General features: G+C 43.4%; 1 protein-coding gene across 1 annotated transcript in view; it reads right to left on the reverse strand.

The window, feature by feature from the left end:
- WWTR1 (WW domain containing transcription regulator 1) overlaps positions 1-19,480 on the reverse strand; it is a 133,290-nt gene that overhangs the window by 53,229 nt on the left and 60,581 nt on the right. The window contains exon 3 of the mRNA XM_035705106.2: positions 102-238. Coding sequence (XP_035560999.1) covers positions 102-238 — 137 coding nt within the window. The remainder of the gene's footprint in view (positions 1-101; positions 239-19,480) is intronic.

Genomic DNA, 19,480 nt, shown 5'->3' on the forward strand with positions numbered 1-19,480 from the left:
ATGCATAAGCAGACACCGAGACAGCCAGAGCTGCTTCCGAGCTCCAGAGCCCCTTGGCTAAATACTTGTTCATTCAGTCCAACTGGAAGCTTTGGGCTTACCGAGATTCGGCTGCGACACGGCCATGGACCTCTGGGATGCTGGGGTGGAAGTGGCAGCAGGGTGGAGGTTCATAGGATTCAGGGACTGATTCATCGCCTTCCTAGGGTCTTGCCATGTGGTGATTTTTTCTATGTGACTAAAAGAAGGAAAACAATTATCTTTTTAATTGTCAGCGTGATTATCATTATCACCATCACCAATAACAGCGCAAGAGTTAAATGACACTGGCTCTTCTTCCTTAGGACCTGCTGACAAAGGGCTGACACATTGTGTTTCTTTCCACCCAAGGTCACACTTGCCCACATAGCCCTCCATTCAAGGGCCCCAGCAGGGACTCTCTGAATACCACCCAGGACTTAGCTGTCCCAGCCTCCCCAAAAAACCCTCTTAAAGGTTTTCTGCGTCACCAGTGTATCTCCTCCCGGACAAAGAGTCTTTGCTTCCCAGCTCCTCAGGTGCTTCCCCACCATGCAGTCACTGGGATGCCATGGTGTGAACTCCTCCCCCAAAGCAGGACTGAGCTCTCCTGCACCACCAGCCCTCCCACACTCCCAGGCTCACATAATTGACATAATGAGGACACCTCTGCCGATCTCAGCCAAAGACAGAGCTCTTGACACCAACCTCGTAAACATGACATTACTGAGCTCTTACTAAGAGCAAGGAAGGCCCTGTGAGGGTCACACAGGTAAGACATGAAACCCTCAAGAAGCTTACGTTCCACCCAACAAGGTAACAACCGTGTAGCTAGAGGACAGAGTAGCAGGAAGATAGGCAAGCGCCAGATATGTGGAGAAACCCAAATGTCAAGGCATGAAGGTTTCTGCAGGGAAAAACATGATTAAACTTTCGCTACACACAACTTCCAGGATTTGTCACTGTGACTTCATCTCAGAGAAACTGGCACAATATAAGCTTCTGCCCAGAGTTTCCGTATGTCCTTAGAAAGATGGGCAGGACCTCCAGCTTTGTCTTCCTCCTCCCAACCACATCATAAATCATTCCTGGTGCCTTCTATACCCATGCCATCAACTCCTTTCTGAGATTTTATTATATTTTTCTTTTAAAGATGAGCATGTTCATCTGGTGCCATAACTTTGTTTTATGAACTGTTATCGGAGTTCTTCCTAGATTTCTATACAACAAACCCTGATAACGAAATTGAATGCTGTCAGCCTTTTGTTCGAGGCCTTGCAACTAGGTTTGCCTCTCTCAAAGCAACTGTGGCTGTCAACCTCCACACTTAAGAGACCCTCCGAGGTCCACCTGAAAAGGACCTTCCTTTAGGTTAACCACACCTTAATTTTGAATAACAATAGCTTCCTTTGAATCCTTGTTAGCATAGCAAAACACTATTACAATCATTAAATTTAATCCTAAATCAGTGCAATTCCTCCCCGCCCCCAATGGAATTGTATTTGTCTTTTCTTCTGCATCTGTTTCCTCGCATTTGAATACTGCCACTGCTAAACTTCAGATTTCTTTATCCTATACAGCAAGTTATTGCCATAGAGAACTGCCTTGAGTGAAAACTTGGATGTTTTCCCAAGAAGGCCTTTAAATGAGTGTAGTTATAAATAAATAAATAAATAAATAATAAATAAATAAATAAATAAATAAATAAATGTGATTTAAAAAAAAAGTCAGGCTTGGTAAAGGAAGCATAATTAAGTTTAACTGTTGAGTTTCCATACTGTAAAAACATCAAGTCTTCAAAACATAATCAAAAATGAACTGGGAGGAATAAAAATGTTAAAACCAGGACTGTCTTGTTAAGAATAACCCAAAAAGATGGGGAAAGACAACTAAAGAGATGAGAAACACTTGACTCAAGCACAAAGAGATGAAAGAGAAAGAAACAATGGTATTAGTTACACCTTCAGTTTAACAATCAAATTCTGTTGAAAGCTTCCATAAAACCGTTTTTTGTCAACTTCTGGTCAAGTGGAAACTCATCACCAACCTCAGGGGCTTTGTCAAAGCCCTTCAAAGTGAGGAACCAATTGATGAGGATGTCAGAGTTAAGTAAACTCCCTTTAGCAAAGTAATTAGAGCTAGGAAACCCTTTGACCAAGCATTCCTTCAGGTGCCACATGATGAAAACATGTTTTCCAAGGTAGGGACGTCCTGCGTACTTTCCACAACGGTACCAGAAGGAAAGGAATCTTTCTCTTTCCTGAACCTTCCTTAGATGCTCTGATACTGAGGATCTCGATGCTGCACCAGAGGCAGCAGGGGCACAGGCAGGGTGAGAGAGAGTTGATGCACATCGTGTGGTGGAAGGCATCTAAGGTCACTGCTGTGGTCACACATGCAGCTACGGGTTGGTGGTAGGAAGGACTCAGGAGCCGGAATGATGTGTTCCCAAAAGCTGGTCCCCACTCTCCTCTCCCATTCTGAACCAGTGGGTTGTTTGAATCTGGGGAGAGTAAAAAGGCCCGCACCCCCAAGTGGTAAATGAGCCCAGCTTGCCTAAGGACTGTCGCCACAGCTGGCCAGCCTCCATCCCCTGGAACAGAGCGCTGGGACTTTCTGGGAGGACACTCGGGGCCCCATCCCAGAGAGGTCTGACCCCAAAGAGGTGCGACTCAGCCGTGGCTTCCAAGTCCAAGAGCTCCCCCAGGACCGTGGGAGCCTCCTCGGCCCACCCTTCAAACCCCATTCCCAGCCAACGCTTTTACAGGAGTTCTGTTCCCAGCAGATCTGTTAATTAAAAGTGTCATTCACGGTATTCCCCAAAGACTAGAGTACAAGAGGGAGCCTCAAGTGAGCAGTTCTCATTGCTCGGAAACAGCCCTGAGAAGAAAGCCACTCGAATTCCCAGCCTCTTGCAGGCCCACCAGTCGCCCCCACACCAGCTCTGCCCTAAAGCTCGGCTTCTGTGATGTCCAGGGTGGCTCCCAGTCCAAAAGCAAAAGCAAGGCCTTTGCTCACAAGAACTTAAAAGATCGCTGATGATTTGATCTGAAAGCTACATTCTGCTGTTGTTCAAATCATTTAGCTCCTGTCACCCCGTTCCCGAATGCAGGCTAAGCCACCGGCCCTTTCACACTGCTGTCTCATCTCCGCTCCCTCTGAGTTACTGACTCATTTCCTTTCTCGGATTTCTCAGTGTAACCTTACTGTCTGCCAGGACCCGCAGTTGAGCTGGATTAATCCCCACTTCCCTGCTACTCCCACCTCTTTCCTGATTTCACTCCCTTGCTGCCGAGTCTTACTTCGACCAAATGTCTCTGCTGTTTTTCAAAGCCTAATCTCTCCTGAAAATTTATATATATATCAATATATATGTATATATTGATATGTATGTAATCTACCTACCTATGTGTCTCCGCTGACTACATATACTGTACAGTCCTCAGAAAATTGGAACAAAATGGGAAAAAAGATATCAAACTATTTATGGTGATCCAGGCAAATAAGAGGCCCATTGGTGCTTTTTTTTCCCCCCCTTATCAAAATGCTCCTGTACTTCCTAGGTTTGTAAGTGACTATGTGTTGTTTCCATGGGCAGGAAAAAACAGAAATACTCATGAAGGTACAACATGACAAAAAGGAAAATGATGCATGGTCATGCAGGCCACAGGGTACTAAACTGTGATTGAAGATAAACTGTAGATTTGACTTGTCACCGTCATGGGGCCAAGGATTAGGGAAACGGAATTGATCACCTGGCCCCGGGTTGTTTATAAAGAAAAAGAATGCCAGCTCCCAAGAAAGGGAAAACCTTTCCTGACACCAAAAGGTATTTTTCCCTGGGGGTGGGGGTGGGGGTGGGGGTGGGAGTGGGGGGGGAGGGAGCCTCTAAGGGTTTCACAGGGAGACCCCCAGGTGGTGTGTGTGGCAAAGAAAGGGTGCCAGTCTAACCAAGATAATGGGAGTGGTCTTTTCTTTCTTTGGGGGCCCCTTTGACCACTATTTCCCAGACTGCCTCACTTCACAGTCACAGAAAACTCCTCACCTCCACTCATGTCAGGAGTCTGGGCTCCGAGAAGATTCCAGGTTCAAAAAGAGCTTCAGCTGTTAGGAGCTAAAGTTTTTGCTCAGGGGCAAAAAAGGTCGGGGCTTCTCTGAGAAGATGTTTGGCTGGAAAACTGTTGTGTGAACTAATTTTTCCTTCTTGAATTAATATGTTCTTCAATAGACACATGAATTTAGAAAGCCAGCTTATTTTCCAGGGAAATTCTGTGTTTAAGGCTGAACCGGCATTGAAATGAGCGGAAGGGGAGGCGGCCTGGCCACCCTCTACCCTCCTGGTCTCCCTCCCCTCTCTGCCTGGTCCCTCCCATCAGCCTCCAGGGAATCGTTAACTTAGCTCTTATTTCCTCCTCTCCAGCCTCCTGCGTGACCTTTCACCTTGAGGAGCACTGGGGCCTCCAGGCTTCCCCTCCTCCAGTCTTTCTGGTTTTCCTCCGCCCTTCATCCCTTCCTCCACCCGGTCTGACAATCCCCTCTCCATCCCACCTCTAGACTCATATCCAAGGACAGCGGGGATCCAAGTCACCCTGGGTCCCTGGTCTCAATAAAAGGACTACTCACACAGGCACCTTCCAGGTCGACAACCTATACTGGTGTGACACTGTGTGTTCTGGAAAGATCAAAGTCTTGCGTCACGCATACCTGAGTTTTAACGTTACCTCTGATCCTGTTTGACCTAGTTGGACAAGCCACTTCACCCATCCTGGTCTCGGCACCCAGATCCATGGGACAGGAGCAAAAGAAGCTAACAAACGCGTGGGTTCCCCATCAGGGAAACTAATGACAGCCACAGGCACCCGCAGATTTCACGACCAGTTTACTGGGCTTCCCAAGCTCACCTCCTCAGCAGGGAATGTGTGGAAGGCTGCTCCCTCCCCAAAGCCCAAGGCTGACAGCGTAGGTTCAAGTTTACTCAACAGCATGAATTGTTCGCCTATTGTGCACCATGCACTAGGTAGGGATAAAAATTAAAAGCATTTTGTAAATATAAAACCCGGACTAGCAGCAGAACCATTAAAGGCAAAGATAAAATCTTCTCCGTAAAAATAGAACCCACCAGCATCTTAAAGCCCAGGAAAAGGCCTGGTGTTTGGAGATGAATTTATCCTCCAGCCCATGACCTATTACACTAACTTTATGGAAGGAAGCCACACAACAAAGACTTTCTGAAATAGAGAAGGTCTATGTAATACATTTTGTATTGCTGGAAGCATACAAAGATATAAAAATAGAAATGATTCTGAGCGCTTGATTTTGAAAGAATTTAGAGTTCTTAGCAACATAAGCTGCTTGCCTATTTCCACGGGCAAAGATTTCATCTTTCAGCACAAGTGTTTTTGCCTTTTTGCTCCTCCTTCTCGCCACCCTCACTTTAATATATTTGAGTTTCACGTTAGTGTCACGTTACTCAGGGCTCCCTGCCATCAACAGAGCTGTTAGGACAGGACTTAGAAGTAGCCTCCAACCTGCCCCTTCTTTTCTACCACAAACCAGCTAGAGGTGGTCAAAGAGAACACCAATGAGGTGGGAATTTAAAGGCAGCCTGGGGTCATAAAATCAAGGCTGACTGGTTCTAAACTCAATTCACATTCAGTACCACTTGGCTCCAGTCCCTGGACAATCCCAGACTCTCTTCAAGCTTTCCTTTCACTCTCTCTTTTCTAATGCTCCATCTCTTCCAATGGAACAGAAGCTCTTTCGATGGCAGAAATGACCCGAGGGGGCATACATAGCAAGGTGCTCTGCATACAGCCAGCATTTGCAAAAACAGTACCCTTGAGGCAACCGGAATATTCACAAACCCAATTTAGGGCATAAGTAAACCGTCTTATTTTTTAAAAATCAGACATTAAAATGTCTTTGGATTTACCAGACCAATTCACCACCCTCTTAACGTTGTAACAAACGTACACGACATACCGGAGACTATTTGCTTAAAAAGCGCTAAACGAACTTGGCAACTGGCTCGTTGGGAACCAGTCTGATTAAACCCATCAGTGTTAAGAATGAAAATTGAAACAGATTTGCGTGAGGATGATAATTTCCAAGAGAGGACCTGCCAAGTAAGTTTGACCCACTGTCAGCAGACAACAAACGCCATGCCAGTGTTTAATCCTGTACCAGATGGCAAGAAGACTTGTCCGAGGCTCACATGAAAGCTCTGAAATGTTCCCCCAGTTAGAAGTAAAATACAAATACCCAAGAAGTCGGTTTGCTTTTTTGTTGTTGTTGCATTTTGGGGATAAAGGCTGCCCGTGTTTCAGTTACATTAAACATGCTGGCAGTATGCTCTTATTTGAATTTCAAGACCTAGGAAATGACACATCATATCTTACTCATATCTTGCATTTCTTTGAGAGGAGCCTTTTGTTTTGTTTTGTGCCAATGGTACTTAGTTCTTCCAACTGACACCAGAGGTGGGTCCTAGCCACAGGAACAAAGACAGCTGGCGTACACACTTACTAATTCTCCCAGGCCCAGATGTACACTCTCTCCAGTTACTTCCTCTGCTGTCACCTAAAACCAGAAAGTAGTGGAAACTGATCACATAGGTGCCCCCCAACCCCAGCCCCACCGCAGGGGGAGCCTCTGGCAGGGGAGCCACCATCACCTGACAGCTCACAGCCCACTTCTGAACTGGCAGCCCAGGGGGATTAGCAGCCATCGAGCAAGTGTCCCTCTGCTTAACCCTATCAATCCAGTTGGATAGTGGGACGTGGGCTTTTGAACCGCGATACACTGATGATGGGAAATAAACTGCCAGCATTTCCCCTGGCTGAATAGACATTTTATTTCCAAAGCCCTCACACTCCTTCCCAGGTTTTCATCCTTCCTGTTGTCACCCTAATCGATGATTCTTTGCCACAACAAAGCGGCTTTCGTAACACTGTAAGTGGTTAGGATTATTCTATTTCTCTGCTCTGCCCAAATCCTGCAGCGGGCCACCTCTTGCGAGTCCCCGGCGCCGGAGAGAAGCTACAGCGAGGTCCAAGCTGGGTGGCAAGGGTCACAGCCGACACGGCCACTGGCGAAGCACTCGGACCATCCACGGGCTAAATCCCAAAACCATCCAGGCCGTCTCATGCCATTCCATAAAGGTGCCTGCTCGCAGAATGGAAGTGCGCGTATTAATGAGAAAGCCCATCCTCCTTTGAAACCACAAGGAATTCAGAGTTGGTCCGATTTTCACTTCGGCAGCTCATCAAACGGCGCTGCAGTCTACGACCCAGGAATAATAACTCACAGACAAATAGGGGATTTTCAAAAATCCTCTAATAAAAGATGACACAAGACCAGAAGCATTATTTTGGTGCATGTTTCCGGTCTCGACCATTCACTTGCCAATTCAAAAACATTTTCGGAGTCCTCTGGAATGCTCAGGGAATGGCAGGGATTGTAGCTTGAACTAGCGGGCTCTACCCCTCGACGTGCATCACAGCCGAGCCCGAAGCCTCCCCCGTTGAACCTCCGTTGAACCTCCACTTGCGCTTGGGTCGCGGCCAGCAGTGGCCAGAGATCCACGCGAGCCCCCGCCTTTCCTGCACACTCCCACTCCCTACCCCGCTGTCGGGGAGCGCAGCGTGTCCCCAGGAGACTGACACTCTCCTGGGCTGGGTCCAGCCTTCTGCTGTCGGGCCGGGAAAGAAGGGGACCCCGGGAATGTGCCCCTCCGGGAGAAAAGCCACTTGAGGACACCAAGTGACTCATCGACTCAGCCCCACGGTGTGTGACTCGCCCACCTCGCTCCAGAGGGTGAGCCACTGTGTCAGAGGCACCCCGATGTCCCTGCCGAGGTCCCCAACGTCACCCAACGCGGGCAAACCTGACTTCACCCCTGCACACTAAGCCAAACTCACTTAACCTTATTTTCCCTAATTCCCTAAAAAAAGCAAGAACAAAAGAAAGACTGGGATTGGTTTTGCTTGTTCACCATAGGCCAAGAGCCCCATTAGAGAACTTCGCTATTCTGCAATTTTATCATCAGCGCTTAGCATTTTTTCCTCTTTCCAATGCTATTAAAAGATCAATAAATCAAGGTCGCCTGGGTGGCTCAGTGGTTGAGCATCCGCCTTCGGCTCAGATTGTGATCCTGGGATTCTGGGATCGAGTCCTGCATCAGGCTCCCCCTCAGGGAGCCTGATTCTCCCTCTGCCTGTGTCTCTGCCTCTCTCTGTGTCTCTCATGAATAAATAAATCTTTAAAAAATAGAAATTAAAGGAAAATAAAAGATTTATATAAACCATGTCAAATTCCTTCTCTTGAAACCAAACAGCGTAAGAGTTTATTTCACTGTTTTATTACTTCCAGATATCAAGTATATTATCCCACTTTCCCCTTTTTCACCAACAAAAATAGGGAATGGGAATGAGAAGTGGAGAAAAGATGAGGTCCTTTAAGAATGGTGAATTCTAGAATTATCAATAGGCAGTGGACTGCGTCCATCCATTTATTCATTCGACAAGAGTTTACAACCGGGCTGTATCTTCCATGGGGCCTCAGTTCCCGAAATCAATTTTGGAAAATGCAGGGTGTGGTGAAAAGTACAACTGAAAATCTTTAAATGGCCCATGATGTGCAGTCTGCTAGGCTTTGTGTAAGTGATACCGTCTTTCAGGAAGTCCAAGGCAGCCAGTTCCCTCCAGGGTTAAGACACGGTACTGCTTCTACAGCCAAGCTCCAGAGGAAGTGATGCTGTCCTCAAATACTTACGTTGGGATCTGCTCAGCACATAGTGTTGACTTCGTGCCACTTAAATAGGCTTATAGCCCTAAGTGCCCGTGTCATCTTCTGCTCCCACACGGACGTATCAGAAGATGATCCAGTGTGGGCCCTAGGAGTCGACGATCAAATTGGTGGGGAGGTATGGCCAAGAAATAATGAATGGTGTGGAGGTTAACAGAACACAAATCCTACTTTTACTGTTATTATAAGTGGTCCAGAGCCTGACATTCCATCTTGATAGCTATGTGTTAGACATGCTCCCCGTATCAGCTGCGTCTGACATCTGGGAAGCAGCTTTAATCTCGCAATCATTTTTTAAAAGAAGTTTGTTTTTAAGCCACTGAGTTACTTTAAATGCTAAAATACTTTGAAAATTGTTTTTCCAGGCTCTCCGTGCCCAACACATGTTTCAACGTGTTGTTTTTCCAGTTGGTCTTCCAGTGTGTCTTAATTGACACACTGCTTGCCTGCTCCTGAGCCACTTTGCACAGGAGAAAGCTCAACTGAACTGCAAATGCCCTCCTTTCTCTTCTTTCTAATGGGGCCAACTGAATTAAATGTCACTTGCCCAAAAGAAGAGGGCAAGGTCTCCTTAAAACCCAAAAATTCCTTTGAATTCGTCTAGCTTCACTTCCATTCAGGCGAAGAGATTCAATCCCTTTTTGTTGGTTTTGTTTTTCTAAATTCTGAGAAGAGGATGAGCCACACTGTGTTCTGGTCATCGGAGCCACTTTGTGCACATGTTTGAAAGACATGACTCAGCTGGTGCTAGAGAAGAGACTGGCATGAACCCCAGCCTCCATCTGGAGAAAGACCGGAGGTGCTTTTCAGAGCTAGTGTCCCATTTCACCAGAAATGATTTTGGAGGATCCAAGACAAAAACCGAGGTGTTAAAAAGAGACTGAGTTAAGCTCCGGAGGCAGGGAAGGGAGAGGACCACTGGAGACTTACAAAATCACTGCACAACACTACTTAGGTTTCATGCTTTAAACCCAGCCCACATATCCTTTTACATGTATTTCTTGGCATCTTTGATTGAAAGGATCACCCAAATTAGGCAGAGTGTTCCACAGTATTTCTGAACTTTGCCTCTGCAATTAACCAGCTAAGAGAACGTTGTAACTTCACCTAGCATCTCCAGGCCTTGGTATCCTCCAATGGTAAAATAGGCATAAAAACATGCATTTCATGAGGTTGTTTTGACTATTTCATCAAATGACATAAGTAGGGGCACCTGGGTGGCTCAGTGGTTGAGCATCTATCTGCCTTTTGGCTCAGGTTGTGATCCTACAATCCTAGGATCAAGTCCTGCCATAGGGCTCCCCATCAGGAGCCTGCTTCCCTCTCTGCCTCTTTCTGTGTCTCTCATGGATAAATAAATAAAATCTTTTAAAAAAAAATTTATTTATCTCTCATGGATAAATAAATAAAATCTTTAAAAAAAATGACAAAAGTAAAGCATGTCAGTGCCAGACATACAGGACACTATAATTTTTTTTTTTTTTTAAGATTTATTTGAGAGACAGCACATGGAGGGACAGAGGGGAGAATCTTCCTGCTGAGCACGGAGTCCACAGAGAGCAGAGCTCAATCCTATGACCCATGAGACCATGCATGACCTGAGCCAAACCAAGAGCCAGTAGCTCAACCAACTGAGCCACCCAGGTGCCCCATGACACTATATATATAATGAAAATCTGGCCCAAAGGTTTAAAGGGATCCGAGGAGTTCAAATGCACAAAAATCAGCAAACACGCTATGGTACAATGAACCCAAGAAAATGGATTGGAAATAACAGCAGACATCAATTCACGGCAAAAACTACAGATAGGCTTATTTCACGTGGAGTGGCTAAGTAATAACTGATTTAGAGAAAAAAATATTGTCAAAACACAAAAGGACAAGTTAACCACAGCCCTCAGGTGGTTCCTTCTGTTTGGTTTGGTTTTTTGTTTGTTTTGCGTTGCACTAATATCAACTCTCAGATCCAGTGTAAGAGAGAAAGCCAGAGCTTCAGTGTCTTTGTCAGGGAGGTGCTTGTGGTAGTGAGGAGCATCCCGTGTCAGCACAAGACTTTCTGCCCATGGTTAAAGTAGACCGAGATTTTAGCTTGAAGTGCAAAGCAAGATCAGTTTGAACACCAGAAAAAGAATACCCAATGGCTTTCCATTTTTCCTAAGAGAAAAGCTCAGGAAATATTAGGCCAATTTAGTTTTGTAATCAAATTTACAAGGTGACAGTGGTTCACCCCCACAGTTCACCCCAAAATGTAGGTAGAGGTCAGGTGTAGAAATCCAAGAAGACACGAAGCTTCTTTGACTCCACAAATGGAAAAACAAATTTAGCTTAAAAAGTACTATAGTTTTAGATAAAACATGTTTACGCAAACTCCAAAGACAGTAAACTTGGTACCCACAGGTGGAGGAGGTTTAATAAAAAATCTACTATTGCTTTAATCTTTTCTTAACAAAGAACAGACACATGTATCTGTTTCAATTTCTTATGACTCATTTCCCCATCCAAATCCCACCGTTCTTCACTAAAGTAGCTGGCATTACTTCTCAGATAAAATACACATCCATTTATGTGTACATAATTTTAAATTTGGTATGATTTTAAACTTACAGGAAACACGCAAGAATATTCAAGGTACTTCCACCTACTAAGGTACCAGCTGTCGTATTTTTTTCAAAGTTGGTTCTGACTGAAAAGTAGAACTACAATAATCATCTGTTTTTATGTGATCCCATAATGATAGTAGTACTTTGGCAGGTCTTTTTTGAACTTTGAAGAGAAGTGAATCTTGTTCTGTAACACATGCAAGATAAAACAAACAAAAAAAAGATGGGAAAAAAGCTAAGATAACCAGTCTGAATAACCAAGTCAAGAAACAAAGCGACACCACATTTGATAACATCTAAACAAAGGCAATAGCAATTTGGCAATAATTGTGATCTTTAATACCCTCTCACTGACGGAGAGAATAGACCCGACCCAAGAGGAGAAAACCACCGGCAGATGAGTTCTTTATTTTCTGAGCTGCTGATGGCCACACCATGGTATAACCAAAATCAAACATTTATGTTTAAGCATTGACTTGGGGCAGAGCAGCTTTTTCACTATGCTTTTTACTTAAACTGGCCAGATTGTTCAACCTGGGAGAAAGCCACCTTAGTTTGATTAGTTTATTAATTCAACGTACAAGTAAGTTAGGAATACATGTGAAAAACATTTAAATTCTCAGGCAAATGTCCTTCCAGTATTTGGAGTGAATCCTCTACTTATACAGATGTACATTTTGAAGGGAAAAACAACGGTAAATAGATATATATTCTGAAGAAAAATTGTAAATATATCAAAAATCCACGTACTACTACTCTCTGTAGAATGTGTGATTTAAACAAAAGAAAAAACACAGCTTCAGGAAAATGCCTTTTAGATTGCCCGTAGAGGGCACTGAGGGGGGCACTTGACGGGATGACCACTGGGTGATATGCTGTATGTTGACAAATTGAACTCCAATAAAAAAAATAATAATAATTAAAATAAAATAAATAAATAAATAAATAAATAAATAAATAAATAAATAAGTAAGTAAGTAAGTAAGTAAGTAAGTAAATAAGATGCCCATAAAATGCTCACAAAAGAACCACAGCCTCACTAAAGTTCACCCTGGCACATTAGTACACTTCAAATCGGTACCATGATTCTGGAAGGCAGTTTGTCAACACGTAACAAAATCCTTGAAAAAGCTTTGATCTGGCTGCTGTACTTCCACAAAGCTTCACCAAGGAAACAGTTCAATAGATAAGCCAGAGATACCTGCCTGCTTCTGAGTCTCTGCCTTCCCCTTCTTCTAGGTATTAGGTATGGCCAGGAGACTAAGTTCTAGACAAGAAACAGAAGTGCTTTGTGGGATTCTGGGGGAAGTTCTTTAAACGAAAAGGTACAGACTTTTCTGCTTCTCCCCTTGTTCTTTCCTCCAGCTTGGAATGTGAACATGATGGCCAGGGCTACAGCAGCCCCCTTGAATCATGAGGAATGAAAGTCATGCAGTATGGCCAAAAAAGTACAAAAAAGAGGGCACCTGATGGCTCAGTGGGTTGAGCATCTGCCTTTAGCTCAGGTAATGATCTCAGGGTCCTGGGATGGAGCCCCACACTGAGCAGAGTGCCTACTTCTCCCTCTCCCTCTGCCTCTCTCCCTGCTTATAAGTTAGGAATACATGTGAAAAACATTTCACATGTTTACTCTGTCAAATGAATAAATAACATCTTTAAAAAAAAAGTAGGGGGATCCCTGGGTGGCGCAGCGGTTTGGCACCTGCCTTTGGCCCAGGGCGTGATCCCGGAGACCCGGGATCGAATCCCACATCGGGCTCCCAGTGCATGGAGCCTGCTTCTCCCTCTGCCTGTGTCTCTGCCTCCCTCTCTCTCTCTCTGTAACTATCATAAATTAAAAAAAAAAAAAAAGGTAGGAAAAAAAGATAAATGCATGTGGAGCCATCAAACTAGCCCTTGACTGCCCTATTTCAGATTTCTTTAATGTTATAGATGGATGAGCAATCTCCTTCCATGTCCCTGTTCATCACAAACCGAACTCCAAATCACTACAAAATGTATCAGCAGAGATGTCCATTGTAGTTTTGTTTATATCTTAAATGCGGTAAGTGGTTAAATAAATTATGGTTCAGTCAGATGACAGAAGACTGAACAGATATCATAAATGACATAGATCTGGGGTTCCCGGGTGGCTCAGTAGATTAAATATCTACCAGAGTCCTGGGATGAAGCCCCATGTCAGGCTCCCTGCTCAGCAGGGTGCTTGCTTCTTTCTCTCTCTCTCAAATAAATAAATAAATAATAATAAATCTTTAAAAAAATAAATAAATGACATAGATCTATATTTGTTTAAATGGAAAGATGTTCAACAATATATTACTAATGTGAACATAATCCCATTTTGGTTATATATATCTATGAAGGGAAAGTAAGCGTTATTCAGATCCTTAGATTTCTTTGTATTTTCTACATTTTATATAATTAGCATCATTTTTTTTTCAATCAGAAAAAGAGAATGAGAAAAGCTGTCCTCCCCCCAAATTTTTTAACTTCCTGTTTAAAAAATAACATGGCATTCCACATTTGAACCTACAACTGCTAATTACAGGCCTAAGAATAATTCCATAGCTAGGAGTGCAGGGTTGAAAATCTCGTCAGTCCCTTGACTGTGACTCAGAAAAGGCGCCACCGTAATACTCCTATGAGTACTTAGCCTAAAGGAGCTCTGAACCAGAGAGGGGCACAAGGGGGTGGGGGGGAAGCAGTAGAAGGAAGGGATAAAGAGGATCAACGAACATTCTATAATTAAGCAATATTTTAGGGCTGCCTCTGGCAGGTGTTTGAGCAAAGGGGAGAAGTCGAACGAGGTGACAACAGACAGGAACAGCTCTCTCCTTGGGCAGATCAAGCGAGGCCTATCATCCTGAGCACTGTCTACACTTCACAGGACAATCTGAGGCATCTTAGATCCAGCACCTGTCCGCTTTGGAGACTCTCAGCTGCAGCGCTGTTATTGCTGTCATCTACCTAACCCAGGGGGGAGAAGCATCTGTTGTACCTAGAAAGATTACGATGAAACTATCTTTGATCGTTCTTATGAAAGAGAATGCATAACTCATGTAACTGTGTTTGTTTTCTTCTTGTCACTCCTGAATTTTTTCCTTTTTTTTTTTTAAAGGAAGAAACCTACCCTTGCAGCTGTATTTTTCATTTTTAAGCCCCATGTTGATTATATATTCACTCCAAATAATGGTTTAAATTTAGTTTGATGACCAACCACAAGCCTCCTTCTCATGCCACTACAAGGCACTTCCTGCCTTCAGACCCTTTACGCAATTGCCATTGACTTGGAGAGGAACTCCGCAAGGAATGAACAGGATACACATCATGATATTGTCAGAGGAAATGGAATTTTCTTTACAGGATGCATTTAGATTCTTCCTTTCCATGAGGCTTTTTTTTTTTTTTTAAGATTTTATTTATTATTTGACAGAGAGAGTGTGTATATGCGCAAGAAGACAGGGCAGCAGGTAGAGGGAGAGGGAAAAGGAGGCTCCCCACTGATCCAGATGCGGGGGCTCGATCCCCCATGGAATCATGACCTGAGCCGAAGGAGAGGCTTAACCAACTGAGTCACCCAGGCGCCCCCACCAGGCTTTCTAAAATGCTGGTGAAATTGATGGAAACTTTATGCCTTCAACTTCTCAGTTAGCTCCCCCTGTGGAATGAGTGTAGAAGGTCTGACCACACAGCAGAGAATTAAAAAACTACTCATAGAACAAATGACTAAAAAAAGAAAGAAATGAATGAATACATTGAATGAATGGGCTTCCTTTAGCAAATCATTTTACTTCTCAGTGTCTGTATCAAATGAATCTTATGTATATCTGATGTATCTTTATCTCCAAAATATTCAAAAAGCTCATCCTGGGAGATTTGTTCTTTACCTGCCCCCCCCCCCCCAAAGGACATGAATGCTAGAGGATGCTACGACATCTTCTAGAACAGATGAAAACTTTAGTCCATCCCTACTCCATTCAACAAACTAACGGGGCCTCTATCAGGTGCCACTCACCACAGGCCCCAAAAGTACACCACTTCTGGCATATACTAGACACCCAATAAATGTGGGTGGAATGACTGAATGAACTGGTACTAATATTCACTAATACTGAGAGTCATGACAATAATTCACATTAGTCAGACATCGTAATATTCACAATAACGATGGCAATAATAATGTCTGATAGTAACAACTGACATTTATATAGCAATCACTAGCTTCAAAATGATCTTAATTTGATCTTTACATAATAGATTTATTAATCTCCATTTTTTTTAAGATTTTATTTATTTATTCATGAGAATGCACAGAGAGGAGAGAGAGAGGCAGAGACGCAGGCAGAGGGAGAAGCAGGCTCCATGCACCAGGGGCCCGACGTGGGATTTGATCCCAGGTCTCCAGGATCACGCCCTGGGCCAAAGGCAGGAGCCAAACCACTGCGCCACCCAGGGATCCCTCCATTTTTAAGATCCAGAAACTGAGTTGAGACAAGTTAGATGGCTTCAGATTCCTGTTAGTCCTATAAGGCACATGAGAGAGTACAATCTTGTTCTCATAGTTGAGTCTGGAGCTTCTACAAAATGCCTTGTGAACCACAAAGGCCAATGCGCGTAACTCAGATCATTAGGAAGGAAGGAAAGGAGAGTTAAGAACAGTCAGTGCTGCTGAGTTTAACTTCATCCTTGAAGAACGTCTCCTGCAGACTCAGTCCTTTGGAGGAAATTCATCCCCCTCTTGCTTCAATAACACACCACCATCCTCCTCGTCCCTCCAGGAGCCCTTGAGGCATGTACTATCCTGTGCAAACTTGCCTGTGAGGTTGACCTTTTAACTGCCTGGTTTTAATCAGGCCCATTCTGTCAAGGAAAGGGACTCTCGTGACGGTAAAACAAACTAGCTCCATGTGATCCTGTAAGTTGATGCTGGGGTGAAAGGAGAGGAAGAAATAACAAATACTACTTTAAAAATATAAACCAAATACAAAGCAGAAGCCAAACTCTCTGCCATGACCTAAAAGGAAGAGGTAAATGGACCCTGAAGATAGATTTGGAGATGGAGAGGTAGCAACTGAATGCACCTGCCATGAGCATTGCTGGAAAGCCGAGCCAGAGCTGGGAGGGGGGTGAGGGCATGATTTTAAAGGCCCTGCCTGCTGGAAAGTCTGTTCCTTTGGAAAGAAGTCTGTGACAATAACAGCTTCAGTCCGACTTGTCCTTAGGTTTTTTTTTTTTAAGATATTATTTATTTATTTATGAGAGACACAGAGAGAGAGGCAGAGACATAGGCAGAGGGAGAAGCAGGCTCACAACCTGAGCCGAAAGCAGACGCTCAGCCACTAAACCACCCAGGCATCCCAATCCTTAGTTTTTATTAATGTTGATTACAAGGAAAAATAGGGATGGTGTTCCATAAAATAAAGGTGTTCATTCTACAATATGTTAGACTACAATATATGACTGTAACTGCAATTCAACACATAGATTAATCTTACCAGAATTTTTCAGACTAAAGCTCACTTGCCTGGCTTATCATAACCTCTTTACGTAGGAACATGCTGAAAAAAATGTTCAAAGGAACATTTGAGAAAATGAAGAAAATATAGTTTATTTACATAGTCACAAGAAGTCGAGTGTCTATCATTTTCTTCTTGATTACATTTCAATGCACTAGAAGGTCTCTATCTTTTCTGACATTATATGATAATTAATATTTGTATATTTTCCTGCACTTCCATATTAACATATTTATGTGTCTGACTATGCAAACATGAACCTTTTCTTAAAGTCATTTAAAATGAAGTAAACCCTAACTCCAAAAGTTTCTTCTAATATAAATTCCAATAGTATAACAATACAATAATTATTTTGATTAAAAGATGAAAGTGTGCCCTCAGTTGGGGGCATGGCAGAGGGTAGTGGATACTAAGTCACTGGGAGGTAATCGGGAGGAAAGACACTCCAGAATCTGCCAGTCTCATCACTGCATGGAAGGACCTCATCTGGCACTTCAACCTCAAATCTACTCCCCAAGTAACAAAGGCTTTGGGGCTCAGTCACTATCTGTGAGGAGACAGGGTTATGGGCAGTAGCCTCAAGTGTATCCAAAGGATTTTAATCCCTCACACCCACACCCAAAAGAGTTGTTCCCAACACTGAATGCTCATTTCCCTCCTAAAATTTACATAATATATACACATTGTTGTAAAAGGCCCTGGATTTAAATAAGCTTAACCCAACATGTCTCTAAATTCTTTTAGACATAATCTTTTTTTTTTTTTTTTTTACTTTATTACTATGCAATAGAATACATTTTAGGAGCTGGAATATACCATTTGTGGTATTTATGGCAGGTATAGCTTCAGATTCAGCTCAGCAGCATAGTCTGGACACACAATATGCTTCAGACATTAGGGCAATATTTTTATACCCAAGTTACCAAAAGTGAAAACTTACAGATGGTTCCTACAGAGAGTCACTGGGCAAATGTTAGTATGTTGCTATGATGCCAAGATTCCAAAGCACCCTAATGACAAAGTTTATCCAAATCAGAATTGGAGATCGGAGATCAAGACATAGGCATATATTGGCATGTACACAGATATGGGTGTGCATGTGTGTGTGTGTGTGTGTGTGTGCTAAACACAAGTTTAATTTCAAGCTTTCATATGTGAAAATATATACACATATACATATATGTATGCCATTCCCATAGGCGAAAGTTTAAAACTAAGCTTCCCTGTTTAAAAAGTTGTTTGCACCCAGAAGCTTTTAACCTTCCTCCTTACTTTCAAGTTGGGAGCCTGTGGGTGTCTATTCTTAGTGCGCTTTCAAAATGTAGTTTCCCTCGGCTCAGGGTCACAGCTGCAGCAAAGCATTCAGGGTGGCTCCTCTCCATCCCCTTGAAACAACTGGTGGGAACCTAGGACTAGGCCATCAACCCAGCTGTTCAATCTCACTTTCTAACTTTAGCAAGTCACTTCACAACTCATGTCACTAGGGCATGCCACCCTGAAAACCACACCAGTGAAGGTAAATTCCTATGCCCACTACAAAAACTCCAGGCACACAAAGTCACACTCAGATGCTTACAGCACAATAGCACCGATGCAGAATGCAGGACCCACATGACCTGATTTACACGATCTAAGAAAACCTCACTAGACACGACTAACCGCAGGGCCTCCATCTCTCCTCCGCCTCCCCCACCCCTGCTTCAACCCATTATAAAGTTACCGATTAGCAGCTGCAGAGCCCAAGAGCCTAGAGTCTGGAAGACCGTGAACACCAACATCCGGTCAGGAGACTGGCATACACTGTACCATCTGTCAACTTTCTTACTAGAATGCAGGATGCATGCTTTTCCACACCGTTAATGTACCATAAAATTGTCATGAAGCCCTCATAATGTAATTACTTGCATTTAATTGATTATACATGCCCTCATTCTAGTTTTCTTTTTTTTTAACTGCATGCTCATTGTAATTACTTGTCCCAAAGCCAGATTTCAGAATTATTTGACTCTTTATTATCCGTTGAGAGTTACTAATTAAAATAATTTCCTTCATTGAAGAGAGTTGCTCTTTTCCTGAATTTGCCCTGACACTGCTCACAACTGAGGAGAACTCGAAGAATGCCTTGCTAAGCTCCCCTGTAATTGACTGCCTCCATTGTTAACATATGCGTGGACTTAAAAAACATTAAACGACTTATACAAATGGAAACAAAATGCCCTTTGAGTTCTATTGATAACTTAACCTTTAGGGTTTTGGATGAAATCCCATTTCTCGGGAAGCAGGGAGAGCCAAGTGAATGAAACGATTATGTAAAAACACTGTTGTGGGAATTATTTTGTGTGAAAATATATACAGGATATCATTTAAAATGTCTTTGATTGGAGGTGGGCTTTCAGGAATTCCTAACTGAAATATACATGGTCTTTCATGGCTTCTCTAACTCATGCTCCATTTTTCGGGGAAATTAGAAGTGATTTTCAACAGGCAACTGAAACCGAACCATGACACCAGCCATCAGGAGAGTGCCACCTTCAGGGTGGC

The sequence above is a fragment of the Canis lupus genome, chromosome 23 (assembly GCF_003254725.2).
Source record: "Canis lupus dingo isolate Sandy chromosome 23, ASM325472v2, whole genome shotgun sequence".
NCBI lineage: Eukaryota > Metazoa > Chordata > Mammalia > Carnivora > Canidae > Canis > Canis lupus.